This window comes from Gallinula chloropus, assembly GCF_964237585.1.
Source record: "Gallinula chloropus genome assembly, chromosome: 5".
Taxonomy (NCBI): domain Eukaryota; kingdom Metazoa; phylum Chordata; class Aves; order Gruiformes; family Rallidae; genus Gallinula; species Gallinula chloropus.
In genome coordinates this window covers 59,991,785-60,013,792 of record NC_140090.1, presented here as the reverse complement: position 1 = coordinate 60,013,792, position 22,008 = coordinate 59,991,785, and the positions used below count along the sequence as shown (strand labels likewise).

Genomic DNA, 22,008 nt, shown 5'->3' with positions numbered 1-22,008 from the left:
CGGTGCTTTGTGACCAGATCTGAAAACCCCTGAAGGCACCTCGCTCTCAACTGCTATGCTGTTTGGCATTTACTTCATTGAATATTGAGCAACAGGAAACTAAAATCTCTGAAAAGACAACAAATCTGACCTTGAATACTCTGACCACCAAATAATTTAATGGCATTTTGCTCAATACCACTGGCAAAGGATGCATGTACAACTTATTTAGCACAGAAGCACCAATAATGCATGGAATTTGATATGCCTCATACTGGCAGGATGGCCTATATACTGGAAATAAATTTGGTCAACGTATTACATTCAGAAAAAAGCATTATGTTTATTTGTCTTGCACTACCAGATGTGTTACGGGAAGTTTTAAAAAACACATGTTGGAAGCCATTAAAATAGATTCTATGAGAAAAGGCATGCATAAACAACCCTCCTTCCACACACCCCCCCCCAGTCAAACAAAACCTTGCAGTTGAACATAGGAAAAAAAAAAAACAAACCACCAACTAAACACTACCATTTTTAAAGACTTCAAGACAACACCACGTATCACAACATGCTATTATACAAAAACCTACTGCATATTTTGTAAAAAACAACAAAAAAGACCAACCCCCCCCAAGAATTTCCCTAAAATATTAAAGATAATAATCCTAAAGCCAGAAATGAATGTTACATGTAAAAGGGATGAATCAATGCAGTTGATTCATCTCTGCTTGTGCAAGTTGAAAGTAAAACACACCCACACAGAGTACTTTTGAATTCCCTCCCAGACACCACAGATCTCTGCCAATGGCAAAGACTCTGATCATACCTTTTTCAGCCTCAATTGCCTCTACAGTGGCTGTACAGAAGTGAGCAGATGCATGCAAAATGAATGAGAAAGATGAAGAGTGTAATATCGCACAGCAGAAAAGGCAATGATCAATTTAATATAGTATGCTACGCCAGATTAGATAACCATTATCTAAAATGACAAGGTTTTGAGGGGTTGTTTTAAAGTGAAACTTCTCCTAAATTTTAACTGTTTATCAACTACAAGTATTATCAAAGCAACACTCGTTAACTAATCTTACTAACTGCACATTTCCATAATGTTTTTTGGGTCTGGTTTGGTGGGTTTCTTTAAGGCAACAACAGAGAATTTCAACCGATGTTAAATTTGTGGCATGGTTTAAAAAATAACAAAAACAAACTAAAAATCTCTTTGTGGCTACTATTTCTGAAGGTTAAAATGCATTAACGAGCTTCTTTAAATTACCAGGAAGGCCACTAGGCAAATAAGGCTATCTGTGTTCTAACAGTAAGAAATTGTTTTTATGTTTAGCTCCCTGAACTAGCACTTCACACTGTATTTTAAGGTAAAATGGGTATCTCAGAGAACTGAGCTGTGAAATTTAAACCATAAAAGACAAATGCAGAAGGTTGCATTTAAGAAGTCTCAAAAATTGTTTAGTTGAATCAACCATGAAGTCTACAGCAACAAGAGGTCTGGATTCAGCATAGTTTTGGTGGGTGATTTAATGTGAGTATGAAGAAAAATCTACCTTACTACCTGTTTTCCAAACTAAATACTCATGACATCTGGTGTAATTTCTTATGTGTAAGATCTTTCCCAATTGTTTTAGCTCTAGAAATCAAAGCTCTAACATAAAGGATATTTTGATTCTGATATCCTAATAACCTTGATTTACATGGTACCACTTCAGAGGTACAATGTAAACTGTAGCTAAGTTTCAATAACGGTAAGTAGATTTTTACCTCTCTTACTATGTGCCATGCTGCTAATACCATAACTTCAGAAATACTACCAAAAAATAGAACATGGTAATAAACCTATTTGTGCAGCGCTTGATATGTAGTTAACAACAAAAATCATAAAAGATTATTCATTGGATGCTGGAGAAGCTAGCTATATAATAAAATACAGCATTAGATCAGAACAAATTATGTGTAATACTTCTCACTTCCTATCCAACAAGAACCAGACACAACATTCCAATTGCCTACACTACAGCTACACAATGTTATGTATCAATTGCCTACATTATGCTATAACCTCACCATTATGCTATAACCTCACTGTTGCATTGTAGTATAATTTGCACTTAGATAATATATATACATATATATTACAAATAGGTATTTGCATTAATTGCTAATAAAAGCATATGGAATAGTTAAGGGTAATGCAGCATTTTAACTTTTACATACTGCATGTTCAATGGTAGCAAATAAAATTTCCTGCACTTAAAGGTATGGGCAATCCCTGAATTGAAAAATCCTGACTCTTGAATGGAAGGTTATTTATGTTTACATTAAGGGAAGGAAATGTTCTCAAATTGTAAAATTACATCAGTTTAAGAACTGTTTTAGAAGTTCACCAAATACATACTTTCATACTATAATTAATCTGCCATACAAATACACAACTACGTAAAAAAGCCACCTCATTTCACCATTTCCTGTTACCTGTGAAGTCTTTGTTTTCAATCTTTTCCTGAAAAGATCATGAATACTGATTTATCTCTGTAAATTACGTAGCTTGGTCATAAATACAAATTTCAAAATTTACTCCTAGTTCATTCTACACGTAGTACTATTATTCCAAAAAGATCTTGGAATATACATCACAGTTCAGAAAAAGGTCATTTTCAACTTGACATAAAAGAACAAACTGACTGGAAAATACAAGCACTTAAAAAAAAACCCCACAGTGTAAAGACACAATTTAGAAAACAATTTTGTTGGATTCTCTTTTGCAGGTACATCTAAATTAAAACCATGTTCTTTGTAAACCCTCATAAACTTCAAATAAATACTGCATTGTACTAAGAAACAAGTAATCCTCAAGTCTTTGCTCGGAAAAATTCTCAACTTGAGAGCAAATTTTAAGTGACAGGGTTTAAGGAGATCAATAGCATTTCTATCCTCAGTTCCATCTCTGCCCCTGCTTTAGTAAGTTGACGTATCTGATCCACAATCCTTGCCAACGTTCCATATAAAACAGAAAAACTACCTTACTGCCTCCCTGGCGGATAGCAAGGGCCACAATGCAAGAGAAGTGTTTGGCTAGTTCAACTGATTTCCATGGACAGACTTAAGAGTTTTTAATTTAGGTTGTGCTTAGCATGTTGCTGCGTAAAGCTTTAGGTGTTTGGGTCTGGTTTAACAGATGGTGACTCAATGTGAAAAATAATTTTGCTGGATTCAGTTCACAGAGTAAGTCAACAGGAAATGCTACTTTAAAGACGACTACTTAATGTCACAGAATTGTAGGGGGTTGAAGGGACCTCAAGAGATCATCAGGTCCAACCCGATGGATAGTATTCCAGCTACTGGAATGCAAACAACAGAAATAATAAACCTCATAAATCTACATTTAAAAAAGAAACATACCAGGCCATGATTTCTCAGTCTATCTTTATCCTTGTACCTCAAAGCTATCTAAGAATAACCTGTGATTTGTTTTTTCAAAAATAAATCCATATAGTTTTGGAGGGAAAAAAAGGAAAATCTACTGACTTTTTCTCCACAGGATGTAGTTTTGCACTACTTTCCAAAACCACGTTTAATTGACTTGCCTTTGTTTAACTCTTTCACTAGTCAGAACTTGTATTTCATGCTCAGACTGCTCTGTTTTGCAGCCAGAATCTGTTCAAGAATCACCCACAAAGCAGCTGCATTAGACTAAAGCGCTTGCTGCCCTACTCTGCATCACATCAATGCCAACCAGCCTCTCTCCTCTGAGATTGGCCAGTACCTCACCACAGACAGCAGGTGCGGCTGAACCGGTTCCTGAATCAGCAGTGCTATCTCCTAGGGTCTAGTATGGAATAAGTTACTGACATTAACAATCATCCCAGGCACATGTGCAAAATTTGCATAGACACTGCCTTAATGGTGACTTGCATATATATGCCTATATATTCACACTTGTCCTGATAAAAAAAAACATTCAGCCAGCTCTCTAGAGCAATGCAGATAGACACTCCGGTTTCTTATGGCTTTCAAAGCTTCCTGTAGATGTAACAGCAACCAGCACAGCTGTGCCCCTGAAAAGCGACCCTGGAAGCCCCATGGCATACTGGTCAATTTTTTTAATTTTTGAGCAAACATAAGAACAGAAAGAGCGCCCTACAATTAACAGCATGTTATTTTCCTCAAACGTAGGCTAGTTTAAATTATTGATAGTATATTGACCAACATAGTACAATATACTTCAAAAGGTAATTAAATATTTGTAGCTAGAAACCCTACTATCAGTGACTGGATTTTTGCAGAGAATATGAATTCACTGATACTATGATGGATTAGAAAAGTTGTCAATTCGTGAAGTGCTACTTTATTTGGTTTACTTTTGGCTTTCAGTTGAGAACAATAACTTGAAAGCTACTTTTTGAAGACCAGAACAGTAAAATTCTTATCAGTAAGAAGTTCCTGCAATTTAAGGAGAACTAGTGGTTGGCGTGAGTTAGTTTGATCAATCAACATGACTAAACACATGAAGTATATTAATGTAGCGCAGCAAGGAATATTGCCATCAAAAGTTCTAGTCAAGAAAAAAGACCAAAACAACACACCCACAAAAATCCAAAATGCATTTTGCATACTTTCCAAATGTCCCACATTTTCAGCAATGGTAGAAGTCATATGTCTTATGTTAAAAAAATTTTCTAGTCAGTTTGATCCTCTCTAATATTTGTAATGCAACATGGATAAAAATCTGTTAAATGAGTGAGAGGAATGCAGACTCATTTTTTTAAGCATAATAAAGTATCTTATTAAACAATGAAAATTACAACTAGAACATATGCTTTTGGAATAGTTGGATGGATTAGGAAACATACACCATTTCTTGTCATAGACATTCACAAAACAATCACATACATACACTGGACATATAAACTTGCTTGTAGACATTATATGTCCACTGAAAAAATGACTTCAAATGTGACACTCATGTTTCAAAGCCTTTAAAAAAACAGCTTTGATAGTTCAAGAGAAAATGTAGTGAAAGGCTTTTAAAAAAAACTGCATAGAAAACCTAAAAAATTCAAACAGCCTAAATCACAAAAGCAGCTACTCTTGGAAAATAGGTTGTACAAAAAGTGGTATTCACGTATCACATTCTTTCAGTAGTTATAAAATTCAGTGGTCCCGTGCAATTTTTACTTTCTATTAAAGCCTGAAGATGGCCAATAAAAAGTCTTCAAATAATTTATGTTAAGAGTGCTGCTGATAGGAAGTCCACTTTCAAACTGGCATATTTTAGTTAAGCACCACTGTGAACAGAAACCTGGACTTCATTCTTTTAATACATGTGGTACAATCTCACAGGATTTGCCCTAAGCCCAGTTAATCATTTACGGGCCTTGTGAAAAATATGATCCAATGACTCAACAAACTAAAAAAAGAAGAAAAACCTTTTACAAAATATTCAATGAGCCAGATTACAGGTATATTTTGTATAGAGTTCTTTTTATTTTCATGCAAAAAAATATATGCACACTTAATAACACCCTTTTATTTTGGTTTATTTACAAGTTTTAAATTCAACCCCTTTATTCTCAACTGATTTTATAACAATTACTGAATACTTTCCAAGTACATTATTGTTCAAAATGCACAATGTGCAGCAGCAAATGCAGCGAACCTCAAAAACAAGGTGCTACAACATTGCTTCTACATCAAGAGACAGACAAGTGTCTGGGATAGTGGTTTAATTTTAACACTTATACAGACATACATCTATACCTAGAGAGAGACAGACAGATCTAAGAAAGCAGCTACATCTGCAGAGGAAGGAAACAGCATGTTACAAGGACAATTCAGGGAGGTCAATTATACATAGAACATTTGACAAACAACATAGAGAACAAACTTTGGCATTAATTACCAGGGTACAAAACGTAGCACATTTCAATCTATCAGTGGAGTGTAATATGGAACTCTGCAGCTTGTAGCTGTTTGTTAATATTGATATCAACAAGTATTTGATGTTGTCAATGAAAATACTAACACATCTATAGTAAAACCATTTTAATGGGAAGCAGACAAATAATGATGCAAAATTACATTGCCATTTTTGTATCTGTAACGATCAAATGCCTCAATACCAGATGTAGGTCACCCCACTCCAGGCATCTGCGCCACCTGAAAAATTGTAAACCAAGGAAGCTGGAAGTCTGAAAAATGTGGCCTGACACTGTTGAACTCGTTGGCTTTTAGTTTTATACCCTGGTTAAGTATCCATTTCACATTGCCTGATTAACACATAACACTATGCTTGTATCAGCCGCTAAGACAAGAACTGAAAAGCATAAGAAATTCCCTGCATGCATTATGTGTGGTGTTAGCAAAAGAGTGAGATGTGCCCCAGTCCATCTGAGGCACAGCAAGTTGCATAACATCATTACCACTTTGCAGGGTCTGTCGTCCTCCAGCCAACACTCCACTAGGTAACATTCCAGTGGGAGTCAAACCCTTGAGTGTCAGCACACTTTCGCTCTCCTCCCTGGTGTGAGGAAAAAAACAATAACAAAACCTTCAAGAGCTGCTCATGAAAACCTGTACTGAAGTAAAGTAAGGGATGGGGAAAGGAAGAACCTATTTTTATGGTAATTCATGCATGTCAAGACAGGATATAAATTCAAATTTAAACAACCAGAAAGGGGAAGATATTTCTCATCCATACCAGTCTTTTCTCTGCCTAGGAGTTATAAACACTCATCAGTTCTGAATCAAATTCTGAGCAATTATTCACATGCAGGATCATTAGCTTTGAAATTAGCATGGAATGCCTCATGACGTACTGAACAGATCTCAGTGCCATAAAAGAATCCACAGCTTTGTTCAAAGTGTCCATGCTTCAGGAAATACCAGCTTCTAAAAATTATCCCTACTTGAACAATTATGGTCTGTGGAAAACTATACATTCTGTGTAAATGTGATCTAGATCTCAAAAGGTACATGAAAAATCTGTTTTAAAAGCTGAAAAAAACCAAATGAAACTCTGAAACAAAAAAACCCCACCCTAGTCTTCAACTTTCTCATATGCCAGAAATTTTCTGACCTCCTCCATTACATCCTTGATTTCAATCTATTTGGGTACTGTCCTTCCACAGCTGAAAAAATAATTTGTAAATGAAAGATCATGTTCTCTATTTCTTGAAACACATTTCAAAAATAACTTTATTCTTTAGCCAAAAATACCAACATTAGTCTGGGGCATCAATATGCCAAACAAGATTCTGATGTACAATGATGTCTCTGAAAAATGTTTGGTATCCACTATCCTGGAACAGAGACAACTTTTCTGAAATACATAGTAAGAGGGGTTTAGGAATGCAGAAGTCATGCAAGTACCTGAGAACAGAGAAGACTCTTGCCATCTTGCCAATTGCACGAATTTTGTTTCTGATTATTTCTTTCCTTGCGGCAGCTGTACCTACTTTCAATGGAATAAGAGAGAGTCTCAAGCACATGAGTATTTACAGGGCCACCATTTTAAAGCACATCGAATTCAACACAACTGTTTCAGTTCAGTACTCTTCACAGGAGGCCAGCATCCAAACACTTAAGGTCATAAAGTTACAAAGTTATGGCTTCAGAATGCCATCAAAACCATCATCATCTCTGTCTCCACAAAACACAAAAGAAGTTTAGGATGTTCACAATGATTTCCTAAAGCAGGCAAGCATCCAAATTTACCGCCACTACAGTGTGGAGGTAAAACTGATTTGCCCAAGTTTTCTAATTAAAAATTCTTCACTGACGTCTATGTGTATCAAGATGTAGGAATGCAGCCCAATAAAGGACTCAAGAGATTAAAGCAACGAAAAATAAAGATTTGTTGCCAATTCTTACATGGCTGAGAAAAAAACAGGTGCTTGTTTGCTTTTTTCTGTGTCAACTCCCCAAAACACAAATCCACAGAGCACCCCCAAAATACAATGCTAAAGAACTGCAGTGTCACCGCCCTTACCACCTCAGTCTATGTTCTGTATCATCTTCGGTTTGCATCATTTGCAGAAATTACAAAAAACAAAAGATCTGGAGTAAATACCGCATATTCCAGAGTGGAGACACCGTTTGTGACAGGTAAAAGTGAAAACAAAACTCTGAAAGTAGGCTTGTGATTGGGAAGGAGAGTCAACCTTGACATTGTAGAAAAAGGAAGATCCCTTCTCCGACACTTGGTGTTGCTGTTTGTTTCAATGTGTAAAAGTCATTCTTATCCCTCATTCTCCTTTCCTTGTACCAAATCCCCAATTCCACTAAAACAGTAGTCAGATATGAAGGTATCAAAACTAAGTCCTTACTTCTCCTTGGCTATCAGGGAAGGAAAGTATTAATCACACCCAGGTAAGAGTAAGTCTGTCATTCTTTGAATTCAACCCCAGGGGACCAAAAGTGAACAAAGACAGCTCTGTTAGGTACTCCAGATCTTCCATATACTACTGTTCTTCGACCTTGAAAGGTATTGAATAAAAAGTTGCCAAACTCATTTGCAAGAATGTAGAAGAGAGGATCACAGTGGCTGCCTATCCATAAATCTGTCCACTCGCATTCAAAAAAGGCAGCTGTGGAAGAAGCCTTTTTTCATCCCTGCTCAGCAGTGTTTAGCTTCCACACACTCTGGCACAAGAGAGTCACCCTTTTCAGACCACAGCTGCAAGAACACAAGGCCTTCTGTTGCACAAGAGTGGGTAGACTTCCCACCCTAAACACCAAACCAAATAAAATACAAAAGATAGGGCATATAGGGGCAAACATAGAAAACAGAATCACACAAGAAGGAAAACGTATAGCAGCTACAAGTTAAAACGGGAGCAAGAGACAATCTTTCCGTGACGCAAAGAAAATATCTCAGGGCACGACAAATATCTGCCAATCCATTTAAATGAAATGAAAAAGCCAGGAACTACTGCATATAGCTTTTTTTTTTAGACAAAGGAACAACTTTTAAGGAACTGCAGACACCAAACACACACACACACACAGACCCCCCCCCATACCCACACCCCCCCAAAGGCTCAGGAAAAACTTTCATCAGGATAGGCTAAACATTCCATTTTTACTGAAAATAAATTATTTCCATTTTTAAAGTTCTACAAATTTTTACTTTATCTCTTTGAACATCATTAAATAACACCTGGAGGATCTGGAATGAGAAGGGGACTCTTTCAGAGTTTTTGAGAAGACTACGGCTAAAGGAGGGACCATCACTCTTTTCCTACAAGTTCCTCAGTTTTCCCCCTACCTATGCCTATTTGAGGGCTGCACTGCTACAGGCTGAAAAGACTTCAGGCAGTGCTAGTGCCTCTATCTCATCTCTGGAAGGTTCCTGGGCCTTAGAAGGAGACTGACTGGGTTTGGGTAGTTTGGGAGTTTATTTGGTGGGTCATGGGCTTATTTTTGTGGTGGTGTTTTTAATTTTTTTTGTTGTTTCACTGCCCCAGCCCTCCAGAAGCAAAGCAGCCAAGCAAAAAGGCCGAACATACTACTCCAGGCTGCAGCACTGCACTAATGTGGCCTCATGAATCCTGATTAGTTCAAAGAGACAGTAAGGTGGCATCTGCTTGAAGAAGAATGTGTTGATTATACTCTAAACTAGAGGAGATACAACAAAGAACTCTCCCATTCTCCGTTCCCAATGCTTGCTTAAGAAACGAATCTTGAAATGCTCATACTGTTATGTTCCAAAGAATTCACATCACCTTTGGAAACTCCTCTATAATCTAAAGCATTCCTAAGCATTAGAAATACTCTCTGGAAGCGACAAATTTATACAGAGGGCAAACTGACTGTTAGGTAAGTAATGGTCAGAACAATCTTTCTGCAACTATCTACTCTGGAATTTCCCAAAACCAGGTAGCAGACCAAGAATTTAAGTTATCAGGCTTCTTTTTACATTTTGTATCCTCTTCACAACTGCAATCAAAAAGTACCTTTTTGACATCTCAGTTGAAGGAAACTAGAGGTACTATACAAACCAGGTTTTGGAATACTGTATAAACACATTCCATGCACAATCTTAAATAAAGCTCACAATAAAATTATTAAAGAGCACGACAGACAACTGAACGCTCCCTATACATGCAGGATCAAAGATAAAATCTTAGAATTAGGTAAAGAATGAAATTCTACAAAAAAAGGAATGGAAGAAAGGAGGAGGAAAAAGTTCATGCACAGAAAGACAGATGCCTTGGAATATGACTTCTGATAATAAAATACACAAGCCTTTATAAACATCTCATTAGAACGGGTAATAGCAATAAAATTCTACATATGTCTCTCAACAGAAAGGTATTTTCTGCATTAATATTTATACTATCAGGTTCTATGAAGTCATATTTCAAAACATTCCTACTCTGTCTGGTCTGTACCTTTTTTATTGCCATATATGAGTCGCTCTTCAGATGGAGAGTCCAGAAAAAAAGGAAGTGAACGATGGAGAAAAAGGTGAGTGAGACAAATAAAATAAAGATATTTAACTTGGCAGTGGTAATAAAGAAGGAATGGAGAAGAAATGTGAAAAAATAAAATGGAAAATTGCAACACTTAAAAATGCATTCATTGAACAAGAAGTGGAATTGTTGAGTGTATTTTAAAAATTGACAATAAACAAGTGAAAGCTGAAAAGTCAACAGTTAAAAAAAAATTCACATAGAAAGATAAAGCGTAGACAGTACCTAGGTGGCATTAAGAGATGCATCAAGCAAAGAAATCGTTAAAGGAGACAGAAGAATAAAATAATTCAAATTAGGAAACTGCAACTACTATACTAAAGACAAAGCAAATGCAATCAGCTGATGACTGCACTTATGCTGGACCACCTAAATTCTAGCATCTCAGAATAAAACCAAACCCCACCCTGCAAATGCTTTGTGTAACTGCTCTATACTTGGTTCAGTAGGATTACTTGAGTGGAAAGCAAATTAACAATTTGCAGGATCACATTTGAGCCTATTTCTAATTTTTCACAGTTCTGTCAACAATCTAAATGGCAGCAAAGTTCAAGTGGCTCCCAATCAAAGCATTCCCATCTAAAACACACAGCTGCTTAGCACAACACTGTTTTGCTACTGAATTTGAACACAGTAGTTATTAAACATTAAGACGGGGGTCATATCCCTAAGATCTTTATAAATGATCTTCAGTGTCGCTCAGCTGCTGAAACTTTCCTTTTAGGTGTGACATTAAGCACTACTGTAAAAAACCCAACAAAGTGTGATGTGCTAGGTCTTCAGGTCAAGGCTGCTTCTTAACCATCATGCTGCAAACATGCCCATAACAATCTAGTATCGTATTTTACAGGACAGAAAGATGTTACAAGATAGAAAGATTAATTACATAAATATGTATTATACAATGCACATATAGAAGCTGTCCTAATTTTCATGTTTTAGACTCAGACAGCAAGACTTAAACTTCTATTTCATACTTTGCCTTAAGAAATGTTTTATCTGACTTTCAAATACATCATCTCTTTATTGAAGAGCACTCCTTACAAAATTTAAGATCTTGTATTTATTCTAAATATTAGCAAAGTAAGTTTTATTATGTTCAAAATTGGAAGTGCCACGAAATTCTGGTAATTTTCCACAAAAGATGGAATCAGATATGACTAAGTGCAAAGGATACCACTACCGCTTCTCGATCACAAACACAAATTCCCTTCTCTGTGCTCCCTCCCACCCCAATGTCAAAATTTAAAGAAAAATTTCAAGGCAATTTTATTTAAATTCCAGGTAATATTACACCAGTCTAACTACTGTTTCACAAGTTATTACCATTAAAAAGATTTATATGTCTTAAAGTAAACCCTACCGTCAAATTGATCTTCTCCTTCTGTCATGAGTTCATCATCAGAGCAAATGCTCAAAACATTCACCAACATTTCTGTTACTGTATAGGAAAAAGTAAATCTTAATTCATTCCCTGTAGAATTTTAAATAATTCCATACACACAAGATACAACTAGTCACCAGCAGCATAGAGAATTTAGTTCCCATATCATAGCCATTGCTCAGTAATCTGCTTTCAAAAATGTTGTCTGCTTGACATGCAGTCACAGAATTAAAAAAGCTCAGGAAAATAAGCAGCTAAAAATTATAGCACCTGACAATCAAAGAACACAGCAGAGATTTATCTCCTACCTTACAAAGAGTACTTTTAGATAAGAATTCTCTTCTTGGATGTTAGTATTTTTACATTAGGGTCAGTATTTGAACTAGTTTGATGCAAAATTTACTTAAAAACATTCTGACAGCTCAAATTCAGGTTTAAAACAAGAAAGCTATTCTGTTCCTGGCACCTGTTGGCACGTAGATGAAGCACTGAAGTTGAAATATACCATGAGATACAAAAGGTGCAAGCTACATGTCTTTTCAAACTCCTCTTAAAAATATTGACAGAGTGGACACACAAACTTGTCTCAAAAAGCTTGTATTTTCTTTCTCCAGGAATCTCCTTATTCTGCTACTCAATTTTCCCCACGAATGTCAGACTCTTTCTTGAAACAGTCACATATTTCCTCTCCTTAAGAGTGTTTAGAAACCTACTCCAGAAGTTCAGGTGGTTAAAAACACTCTAAATTGCTGTCTACATTTATTCATGACTATTCAGTCTCTGCTATCTGCTATAGTATTCTTCTCCGTTCTTGGGAAAGTTACTCTGATTAAAAAAAAAATAATATAAAAGAACACCTTATTCTGATGTTGATCCGTTCAGTGCAGACCAACCAACCAACAATGACACTTTATCCTTCATCAAAAGTGGAAGCATGCATTTGTCCAAAGGCAAGACAAACTACAAGGGCCATGACTGCAGCAGTCTTAAGCATACAGAAGGTCAATGAGTAATTTATTTAACTGTGCTTAGTGCCTCATTGTCATCATCACAACAAAAGCAAAATAAACAGTACTAACGTTTTCAGCAGCAAAGGTTATCTACTGCATCATCAGGTATGAGATATAAACAAACTTCTCCATGCAAATGTCAGCTCCCTCCGTTTACAAATAAAAATGATGATTAGGTTAACCCCACTGAACAGTGTCAAAATTACTTCCTTTTAACTGCTCACAAAAGACAATATAAGAAAAGTACAGAATCCTAGGTTTATATGGTTGTAAATGTATCACCTCAAGAATAATTTTCAAAGAAATTAAAGAACCTTCTGTCATGGAAGGATTTTAAACAGACCCAAATAGACTCTAACCTCAATGCTTTTAAAATGAAGATTACTTGTAGCCCCGTGTCCTAGATTCAGAGTTATCAACTCTAGAGGGAAAAAAAAAGGAAGAGGAAAAAAAGGAAAGAAGGATCTGTGCTAAATTATCTTTTCAAAAAGTAGTATCATAACTTAAAAAGTTTTAATATAGGTCAATGTTGTAACTATATATGAAAGTTAAAGTTTTACACGAACATTTCAACATAATTTATAACCATTAATAATGTATTTAACCTAGCATTTTGTAGAGTATGTACTATTTTCATATTGACTGCAAACACAGTTCAAATGGAATTGATTATGTCTGTCAACACCTTTGCTTTATTAGATGCAGTTTGACTGAAAAAGATGAAGAAAAAACCTAAATCCTATAGAGCAAGTTGGATTTCAGTCAATCCTTTCTCAGACATGGAATTTTCATATGTCAAAACCCCCTTCCAAATCAGTTTAACAACTTTACCAAACCCCCTTTCTAACTAAGCATCCAAGAAGTCTACCTGATGAACACAAATACAGATATCCATCTTTGCAAATACTATGCAATTAATCTCTCATTGGCAAAAGAAGAAGAAAACAAAAAAATCAATCTTCCCAATACAGGTCTGGGAGAACTGGGGAAGAAATTAATTGATGTGTATAATTTTGCCTACCTTTTTCTCCAACGAATGGCAAAGACCATGTGAAAACATCCATAAAATTTGGTAGCCAGTAAGGATGAGGGGAACAATTAAACTGACGAATATTCATCACATTGTTTTCGTATTTTAATACAGCAGCTAAAATAAAATTCAGATATTTTTATAAGAATTTTTTGTAACTTGTGAATACCACACATGTAAAGTCACAGTTTGTTTAGCTCTATTTTATACTACAGAGAAAATAATCCCAGAGATACTCCATTCTCTTTATTTACAGTATTCACAGGACAGCTTTGTAATGGAGAACTTTGGAGGCTTTCTTGCACATGTTGCTGTTTAAGGTACTGTTATATGACAATATAATTCTGTACTATTCTATTACAGGTTTATAATGAACAAAAATTTTTTTAAAAGGTCTTCAAAAGGTGTAATTTCAGCAACTTGAACAAAACCCTAATTCAGAACTGCAGTATACCCAGATTCGGGTTTTATTCTTCATGTAAGTGTCCCTGCATTGTAGCCTGGAATAAAACCATGGAGATCTAGAAGATCAAGGAGAAGGGGAACCACAGAGAACTATACAGAAAAACAGAACCATTCTAAAGCTACAGAAATGTTGACTGTATTTTTCCATACTTAAGCTTGCATTGCACTGGGAACAGCTGAAGTGAAAAGGGATTCTTAAAATGCAATATCCACACAGATGGTGAAAAAACTGTAAAAACACAGTTGAAGCTATTTTTATTTATCCTTTACTTCACAATCAGTGCAAGTAACAACTGTGCATCTTTTCCTCTATACAGTTAATCACACTACATTAGCGGTATGGGTTGGAGGGTGGTTCTTTGGAGGTGGATGGGAGAAAATATAATGTATTTAACAGAAAAGAGGTCTTAGTTTCAAAGTAACACCATTTGAACATTTGGAGATCATTCATTCATCACATACTTGACATGCCATACTCTACTGTCATACTTGAATTTCATCAGGTTTTATTTTTAATTGTTTCTGTTGCTGAATTTTGTTCTCAACTGTGAGTTAATATTATTCATAGATTAGCTTTTCTCTGTAATTCCAACTTGTAAATTTGTCTCCACATTACTAAGCATGCTTCTGTGCAACTTTATCTTAAGCAGAGAATGGACAAAAATGAATTTTTTTGTAGTACACCTTCCTAATAACATTTTCAGTGGTGATCAGCATTTAGATTGGTACTTACTCTTTCTTGATTCCCCAATAAAAGGACATTAGGACCCTGTACCCTCACAAAACACACTCCTTCCATGTTGCATTATCTTCCCAGTGACCACCACCTATTTATAAGCACAGTGGGTTCTTTTTTTTTTTTTCTTCACCAATGTACCTACCACAATTCACATTCTTGGAGCTCATCCACATGTAATTTCTTCTGTCCAGAATTAGATTCTGAGATGTTACGATACATGGCACAAACTACCTGATGCACAAGCTGCTGATGAGTGAAAGCCTCCTCCCTCCCTTAGTTCACAAACTAAAGACAACCAGAGGAGTGAAAACTCACAGCACAGGAAAGCCTTGCCTGAGTGGAAAACACCAGGTGATACATTCTTAAGAACTACATAGCAACAATTTTTACAAAGGAAGTATTTGCCCACACTTGTGCTTCCATGTAACCTTATAGATCATCATTTATGTCACCTGATTGACTTCATAATGTAACTGGCATTAATGGATATTTTTTTGTTCCTTTCATTTCTTACCTGGCAAAAAATTGTTGATATTAAATTACTTATCTAGCAAGACATACTTATTTTAGTATTATGCACAGCTATTACAGTAACAAGTTCTTACCTTTATTATTGTAGACATCCAGGTAATTAGGTGCTGAAAAAATTGTTATTAATGATGGGAACCCTGTAGTTTGACTTTTCCTGTACATTCTATAACTGCAAAACCAAACAGATGCATTTTACATCTCACAGCAATAAGCAATTTCTATTTCACACTGTGAATAATTTCTTAAAGGACACAAAGTACTTACCCTGCATCTTGTGCTTCATGTGCTCTAATGATTGACAATAAATTATTATTTTGCAAAAATTCACAAACTGCTGGATAGCTGTGAAATGAAAGTGACTATGAGTAAAAGGAATTCTCACAAAATTTATGGTTTCAGCACTAAAGTATCAAATAGATCATAGCATACTCTCACCTATAAAAGTATGAGCATCCTCTGACTGTATTGTGACTGAAATGCTCTTGTGAATTTTCATTTCCAAAATCTTCTGAAGGATCTGACCACAATAAATCACACATTGGTCCAAATGCTGGAGGCTCTTTGAATCTATCTAACTGTTTGGGAAAACGCAACAGCACAAAGATTCTCTGAATATTAAATCAGTGAGTTTTACACATTTGTTAAACTACATATCCATCAATACCAAGCTTTTTTTAGAATAAATCCCAACCATATCAAAGAGAAGTAGTTTCTGTATATTTTTTCCTCTTCTCCTCATGAAATAAGGCAGAGGCATGCCAAAAGAACCAAACCTGTTAAGAGCAATAAGATTTATTAGTTGTAAAAAGAAAGGAGATAAATTCCAGACTGATGGATATGTGTAATATGAGATCAAGTTACAAAGAACAAAATGATACTTTTTCATGCACATGCCATATCTACCAATCTGGAGACACTACCAGGAATTAGCAGAGAGAAACAGTACAGTGAACAGAAATGAAAGAAGAAAAGCATGAATAATTAGCACTGACTAGAAGAGACTAAATATATCATCTGACAACTCCCAAACCAACCAACCCCCAACCAAAAAAAAAAATCCCAAAACACCCATCTCCATAATGGATCAATTAAGAATGTAATGAAGAGGTGACTAGCATAGCTGTTTAGCTGCCTTAGACTTCATCATACAGGCTTTATTTCTTAGGTACAGCCATTATGAAACGGGCCACAAGCATTTTGAGAGATGTCTTTTGTTTTCTTTCCCTCTAGCTGCTTCTTTACAACCTTCCACTTGGAAACACCTGCTTTAGCAGCCTGCAACTACCCTAGTAACCAGAGTGAAAAGGGGCAGAAGTAAGGAGGACAGTGCATTTGTTAACGTAAAAGGAAAATACCCTGCAATAGTAATAGTTGATCGATCTGATGTCCCAGAAATGAAATTAGATATCCCAGATTCAATGTAAAGTTTATTTGATCTTTATGTAGCTGGAGTTTGTTCACAAGATGATTTTATCCAAGAAATGTAGGAACAGTTCTTTGATGGACAGTGCATTTATCTCACTTTACCTCCCATACCAAAGAAGATGACTTTGATGGTACTAGAGAACACTTAACTCTTCATGACAGGTTCGAAGGGAGGTTTGGTGAGCACCTGGTGAATTTGAGTCTAACGGTCCATAGGAATCCATTCAAATATGGAACCAGCAGTAGTGCCAAGCTCTCTCATGCCCTGGAAAATCAGAGCTCCCGAGGCTGCCACCTGTAACATAAGTGGAGAGGTCCAGATCTTTACAAATTCCTGCCAGATAATGGCAAGGCAGGTATTAACTGAAGTTGTTGTTGGAATTTATTCAGTATTAAAATATCCAGTGGTTTAACTTTTCCCACACTGGAGGATAAACCCAGTATGGGATATTTCTTCCAGATTGAAGAAGTCAGTCCATCAACTTCTGTAAGTACCTGAATTTCTGTAGATTAAACCATCAAGTTTCTAAACCTCCAGCAATCAATTTGGGTCCAGGAGCTAACAGAAGCATTCGCACAAGGAAGATTCAAATGTTTGCCGATTGATGTTTCCTGCAATGCAGAAGGCTGAAAGTCTAGAAAGCATTTCTAAGAAATTTTCTTGAGTTATTCTTCCAGGATTTCCCTTCTGACTTTGGCTGAATGGATGGAGACATTACAAATAAAAAGTTTTGATTGCTGCAAGCAATGTACATCTCTCCCAGACTACTTTCTCGTAGCACTGGAACAATAATGTAGCCATTTCTTGAAGTAAGGAGGTCAGACTGTAAAAAAAATAAATATACTTACATACACACCACGTAAGTCTAGAAAGTCTACCAACTGGCATAGTTCTCAGACATCTCAAAATTTAAGGAAATGTCACTGCAAGCTACTCAACCCAGACTGCATACATCAAATCAGAATTATCAATTTAATGGCTTCTCTACATTGGGACAGCAAGAAAGTTAACAATGGACACGAGTCAATTCAAAACACTTGCTACTAACTACTTCTAAATATGTTGTGACTACAGCAAAACACAATCTTAATGCAAATTAGCTTAATATATTTCTAGATACGATTAAGGTAACTGAGAAAGACAACATTATTCAAGAGTAAGAACCACTAAAGCTACTGTCCTAACAGAAATAGGTAGTACATTTTTAGTATATGAGATAATTTAATGGAAATTAATTTCTAGGTATTACGCAGTCAGGGCTACTAAACTGAAGAGCATCATACCTCCACATGGATGTTCAAATTCAGGAGTAACAAAACCATGGAGGTAGATTAAGGTACAGAAAATTAAAACTACATTACTTTTGGAGCAAAAGACCTTCACAGAAGTTTCACATACCTGAAGATACAGACACCAGGCTTTAATTAATCTGTCCTAATTTTCCTGAGAAGTACCATTTTAGAGCCCTACAAGCAATGTGAAGGCCAGTGGCAGTCATATATTACTAAAGAAAAGAAAATTTCAGCAAACCACAGAAAGGAAGCGAGGTATAATAAAGCCAGATTCCCAGTAGTGCACCCATATATTTCAATGCACTTCGCTGATCAAGCCAAGAACCAAACAACAGAATGACCATCTGGTGTAAATAAGGAAGAACATTCTCTGTTTGGCTTTTGTAAATTTAGAGTCCCCATAACCTTATCTGGACACTTGTAAATCACCAGGCTTAAAATGAAAATTCCTGGGCTTTTGTTTCAGCAAAAGTCTTGGCAGTGTAAACAAAACCAACTAAACAGCATCTCTAAGTCGATGGACATATATCTGAGACAGTCTTCACCAACACAAATTATATCTACACAGAATTTTTCTTTTTTTCCATAGCTGGTTCCTACACTGTTTATAGAGTTGCAATTTCCCTTCTTATGCCAGATGATTATGCCTACACGTTTGTAGAGAAGACCTCTCCTTAATTACGAACTATTGCTAATAAATCAGGAGGCTTGCAATATTATACAGTCGTCTTGACTGTTTACAGAAGTCATTTCACACATCACGCTGGTCCCACAACTATGTATTTTCCTAGATATAAAAAGAGCATTTCACACCACCCATTTAATTCAAATACATTTACAGTATCAGTGCACGCCAAGCACTAATGCAGCTATTGAAGCTGCTGCCAACCTGTGCATAGTGCCTTTTTCAAGTTACTAGGTGATTCTTTAAAAAACAAAAAGGGCCCAAAGAACAGTTCTAATAATACTGCTCTACTTTTATAAGCATGGTTTTCATTAGAAGCAATATACAATGCAGATTTTCATATATATATACATACACATATACATAGACATACAGGCTTGTATTTCATCCTAATGTAACCTTGAGCATTACAGAAGCACATATGAAAGTACAGGCCAAGATGACAGAATTAGTTTTCAATTAAATTTACTTGACACTTTGAAACCTGATTGTGTGTAAGACTGAGACTGAAAGAAAAATTAATCACAATCCTATTATGACAGCAGCTTTCCAAAGTGTTTATCCAGACTATGTTTGCTTTGCACTACTTTCCAAAAACCTTTGACCATGTTAATTTTCATCTATAATGTGAGAAGTGTTCAGGCCTCATCAGAATGGTGTTTACTCGCTGTGCTTTCTTAATTCTCTTTCCCTGCACAGTGTATATAGATTTCTGTGCACATTAGTATTTACTCTGAAAATGCAATGTACCTCAGTATATTCCCACTTACATCACTGAGCTTGCAAATATGCTTCCTCTCTGTTTCTACTATTTTCTTATCCTCTCACATCATTCTGCTTGGCAGTGTAATATCTGTAAGTGAAATAAGCTGCTATTCCAGCCACTGAAACAGTCCAGTCAGTAGAAAAAAAAAAAAAAACAACAAGCATGCACCCTGGTGAATTCAGAAACAAGATGCAACTGGACAGCAGCCTATAAATCCCAGGAGAGGTAGAGGTTAAAAAAAAACAAACCCCACACCAAAAAAACCAGAAATGGAGCACAAAGTAAAGGAAAAATGTTAAGAAAATGAGAAATACAATAAAGATAAAAGACAAAATGGACCATTGCTGTTTCCATACTATAAAACCAAATTAGGAACACACATTTCCCTTCTCTCTGATATTTAGATCTCTTTTGAAATACATCCCCACATACCTTCTTCCATATATGGATAAACTTTTTTCTTCCATCCCTACCCACAATCCCAAAGCTTTCTTAGAACCATCTATTTATATTTTAAGCTGAAATCAACACCACTTTAGCTGCTACCAATCATAACAGGAATGGCTTTGATTTCCAAATGCAGCAGGCAAGATGTCGGCTAACTAAAATAATTCAAAAATAAGTATGCAAAAAAGAAAGCAATTGAGTTTGAAAATCCCCACCCAACACAACTGCCACCTGACATTAGCAGTCCAGGCAAGTTGAAACAAAGTTATTAGAAACAGACACCTCATGTTCACCGCAATCATCTTCCCTTTAAATTGCACACCACTATTTAGTGTTTCCATTATATATTTTTTAAAACTTGCTTTCATTCTTCTTACCAAGATACTCAGCACATTTACCACAATAAGAAGCTCTCCGCAGCTGCTACTCAAATGCCTACGGAATTGCCTACCAAATCTGCCATTTTAAAGAGCAGTCTGAATTTCTATTAAATACTGCAATTTCACACTCTTTCACATCCAAAATCCACATGATCAAGAGAATTAAAAAAAAAAGTTTTCAAAGAAATAGAAGAATAACTGCAACATGACAACATGACGTCTGGTATGACTGTTATATTAACTAATTGATTAAACCGCAATTAACTTATTCGAGTTCTGTCTTGAAAGCCATGAGAACACTACCTCTTGTCTAAAAAGAAATACAAAGTTCTATTTCGATTCCTATGAAGTTCTTGACATGTACTATCTGTCTCAGGAAACTACATGGAGTTTTTGAGAGGGTTCTTTTTGTGTGTGTTTTGTAAAAGTCCCAGCTGTCCCAATGAGATCTACTAATGGGAAAATGCAGTAGATAATCTCAGTTTTTATATTATGATACTGCTTAGCCTACATTTCAGTTCCTGGTTTACACTTCCAACAGAGACAAGAACAGAAAACAACATACTGACAATTTCACAAACATGACTTAGTATAACATAATATAAATATCTGTATTTCCACTTATTTTCAAACACACAAAATACTCACTCTCCTAATGTCATCTAGTGTATTAATTTCTGGTGAAAGTCCACCATGAACACAAAGAAACTGTTGATTTAAAAGAGCAGCAAGAGGGAGACAATCAAAAGCTTCCATACAAGCATCGTAGACTCTTTCAGAATACTTTATTTTACCTGCAGGAAAGAAAATATCAAATATTAAGAAATCCATATTAGATGAAAATAGTAATTTAGTGTATAATAATTATAAGAGCAAATCTAAAAACTGAATGCTTAAAAAAACCCCTTAAAGCAATGAATATTTTTTGGATTTAAATGAGTATTTCTAGACACCATATCAGCAAGCCTGTTTCTAAGATACATTCTCTTCCAGAACTATAAACTTTTTTTTCATTTCTCCTTCTGTTATCTCCAGTGTGGAGAAACTATTTTTGTTTAACTAGCATACAGCATGCTTCAATGTAAAACACTACTGAGAAGTTTGTGATTTCTCGTTTAGAATGAAAGCTAAGAACTGTTTATAGATTACATCACTTTTACCTATATTAAAGTGGATTTCACCAGCTCAAACGGTCCATCTATCACTGGATCAATACTTACACGAGCCTCCAAATGGAGGCAGCTTACATCACCAAAAGAGTTACCTTACTAGTAGGGTGGAAACGAATTCCCCAAATGGAAACATTACCCAGCAGTAAGATTTTCCCAGCAGGTTACTTTGCTCTCCTGATTATAGCCAGTACAGCAAAATAACCTTCCTCTCTACA

At 35.8% G+C, this 22,008-nt stretch overlaps 1 protein-coding gene across 2 annotated transcripts in view; it reads right to left on the bottom strand.

Moving 5' to 3' along the window:
* The window catches only part of PPP3CB (protein phosphatase 3 catalytic subunit beta), a 42,884-nt gene that overhangs the window by 2,833 nt on the left and 18,043 nt on the right, over window positions 1-22,008 (bottom strand). The window contains exons 5-12 of one of the 2 annotated variants that reach the window (XM_084264906.1): window positions 21,270-21,415; window positions 16,061-16,200; window positions 15,890-15,967; window positions 15,700-15,794; window positions 13,882-14,007; window positions 11,830-11,907; window positions 7,363-7,447; window positions 6,414-6,511 (exon numbers count right to left, since the gene is read on the bottom strand). In XM_084264906.1, the coding sequence (XP_084121032.1) occupies window positions 6,414-6,511; window positions 7,363-7,447; window positions 11,830-11,907; window positions 13,882-14,007; window positions 15,700-15,794; window positions 15,890-15,967; window positions 16,061-16,200; window positions 21,270-21,415 (846 nt within the window). The remainder of the gene's footprint in view (window positions 1-6,413; window positions 6,512-7,362; window positions 7,448-11,829; window positions 11,908-13,881; window positions 14,008-15,699; window positions 15,795-15,889; window positions 15,968-16,060; window positions 16,201-21,269; window positions 21,416-22,008) is intronic. The other variant, XM_084264907.1, reaches the window with a different exon arrangement.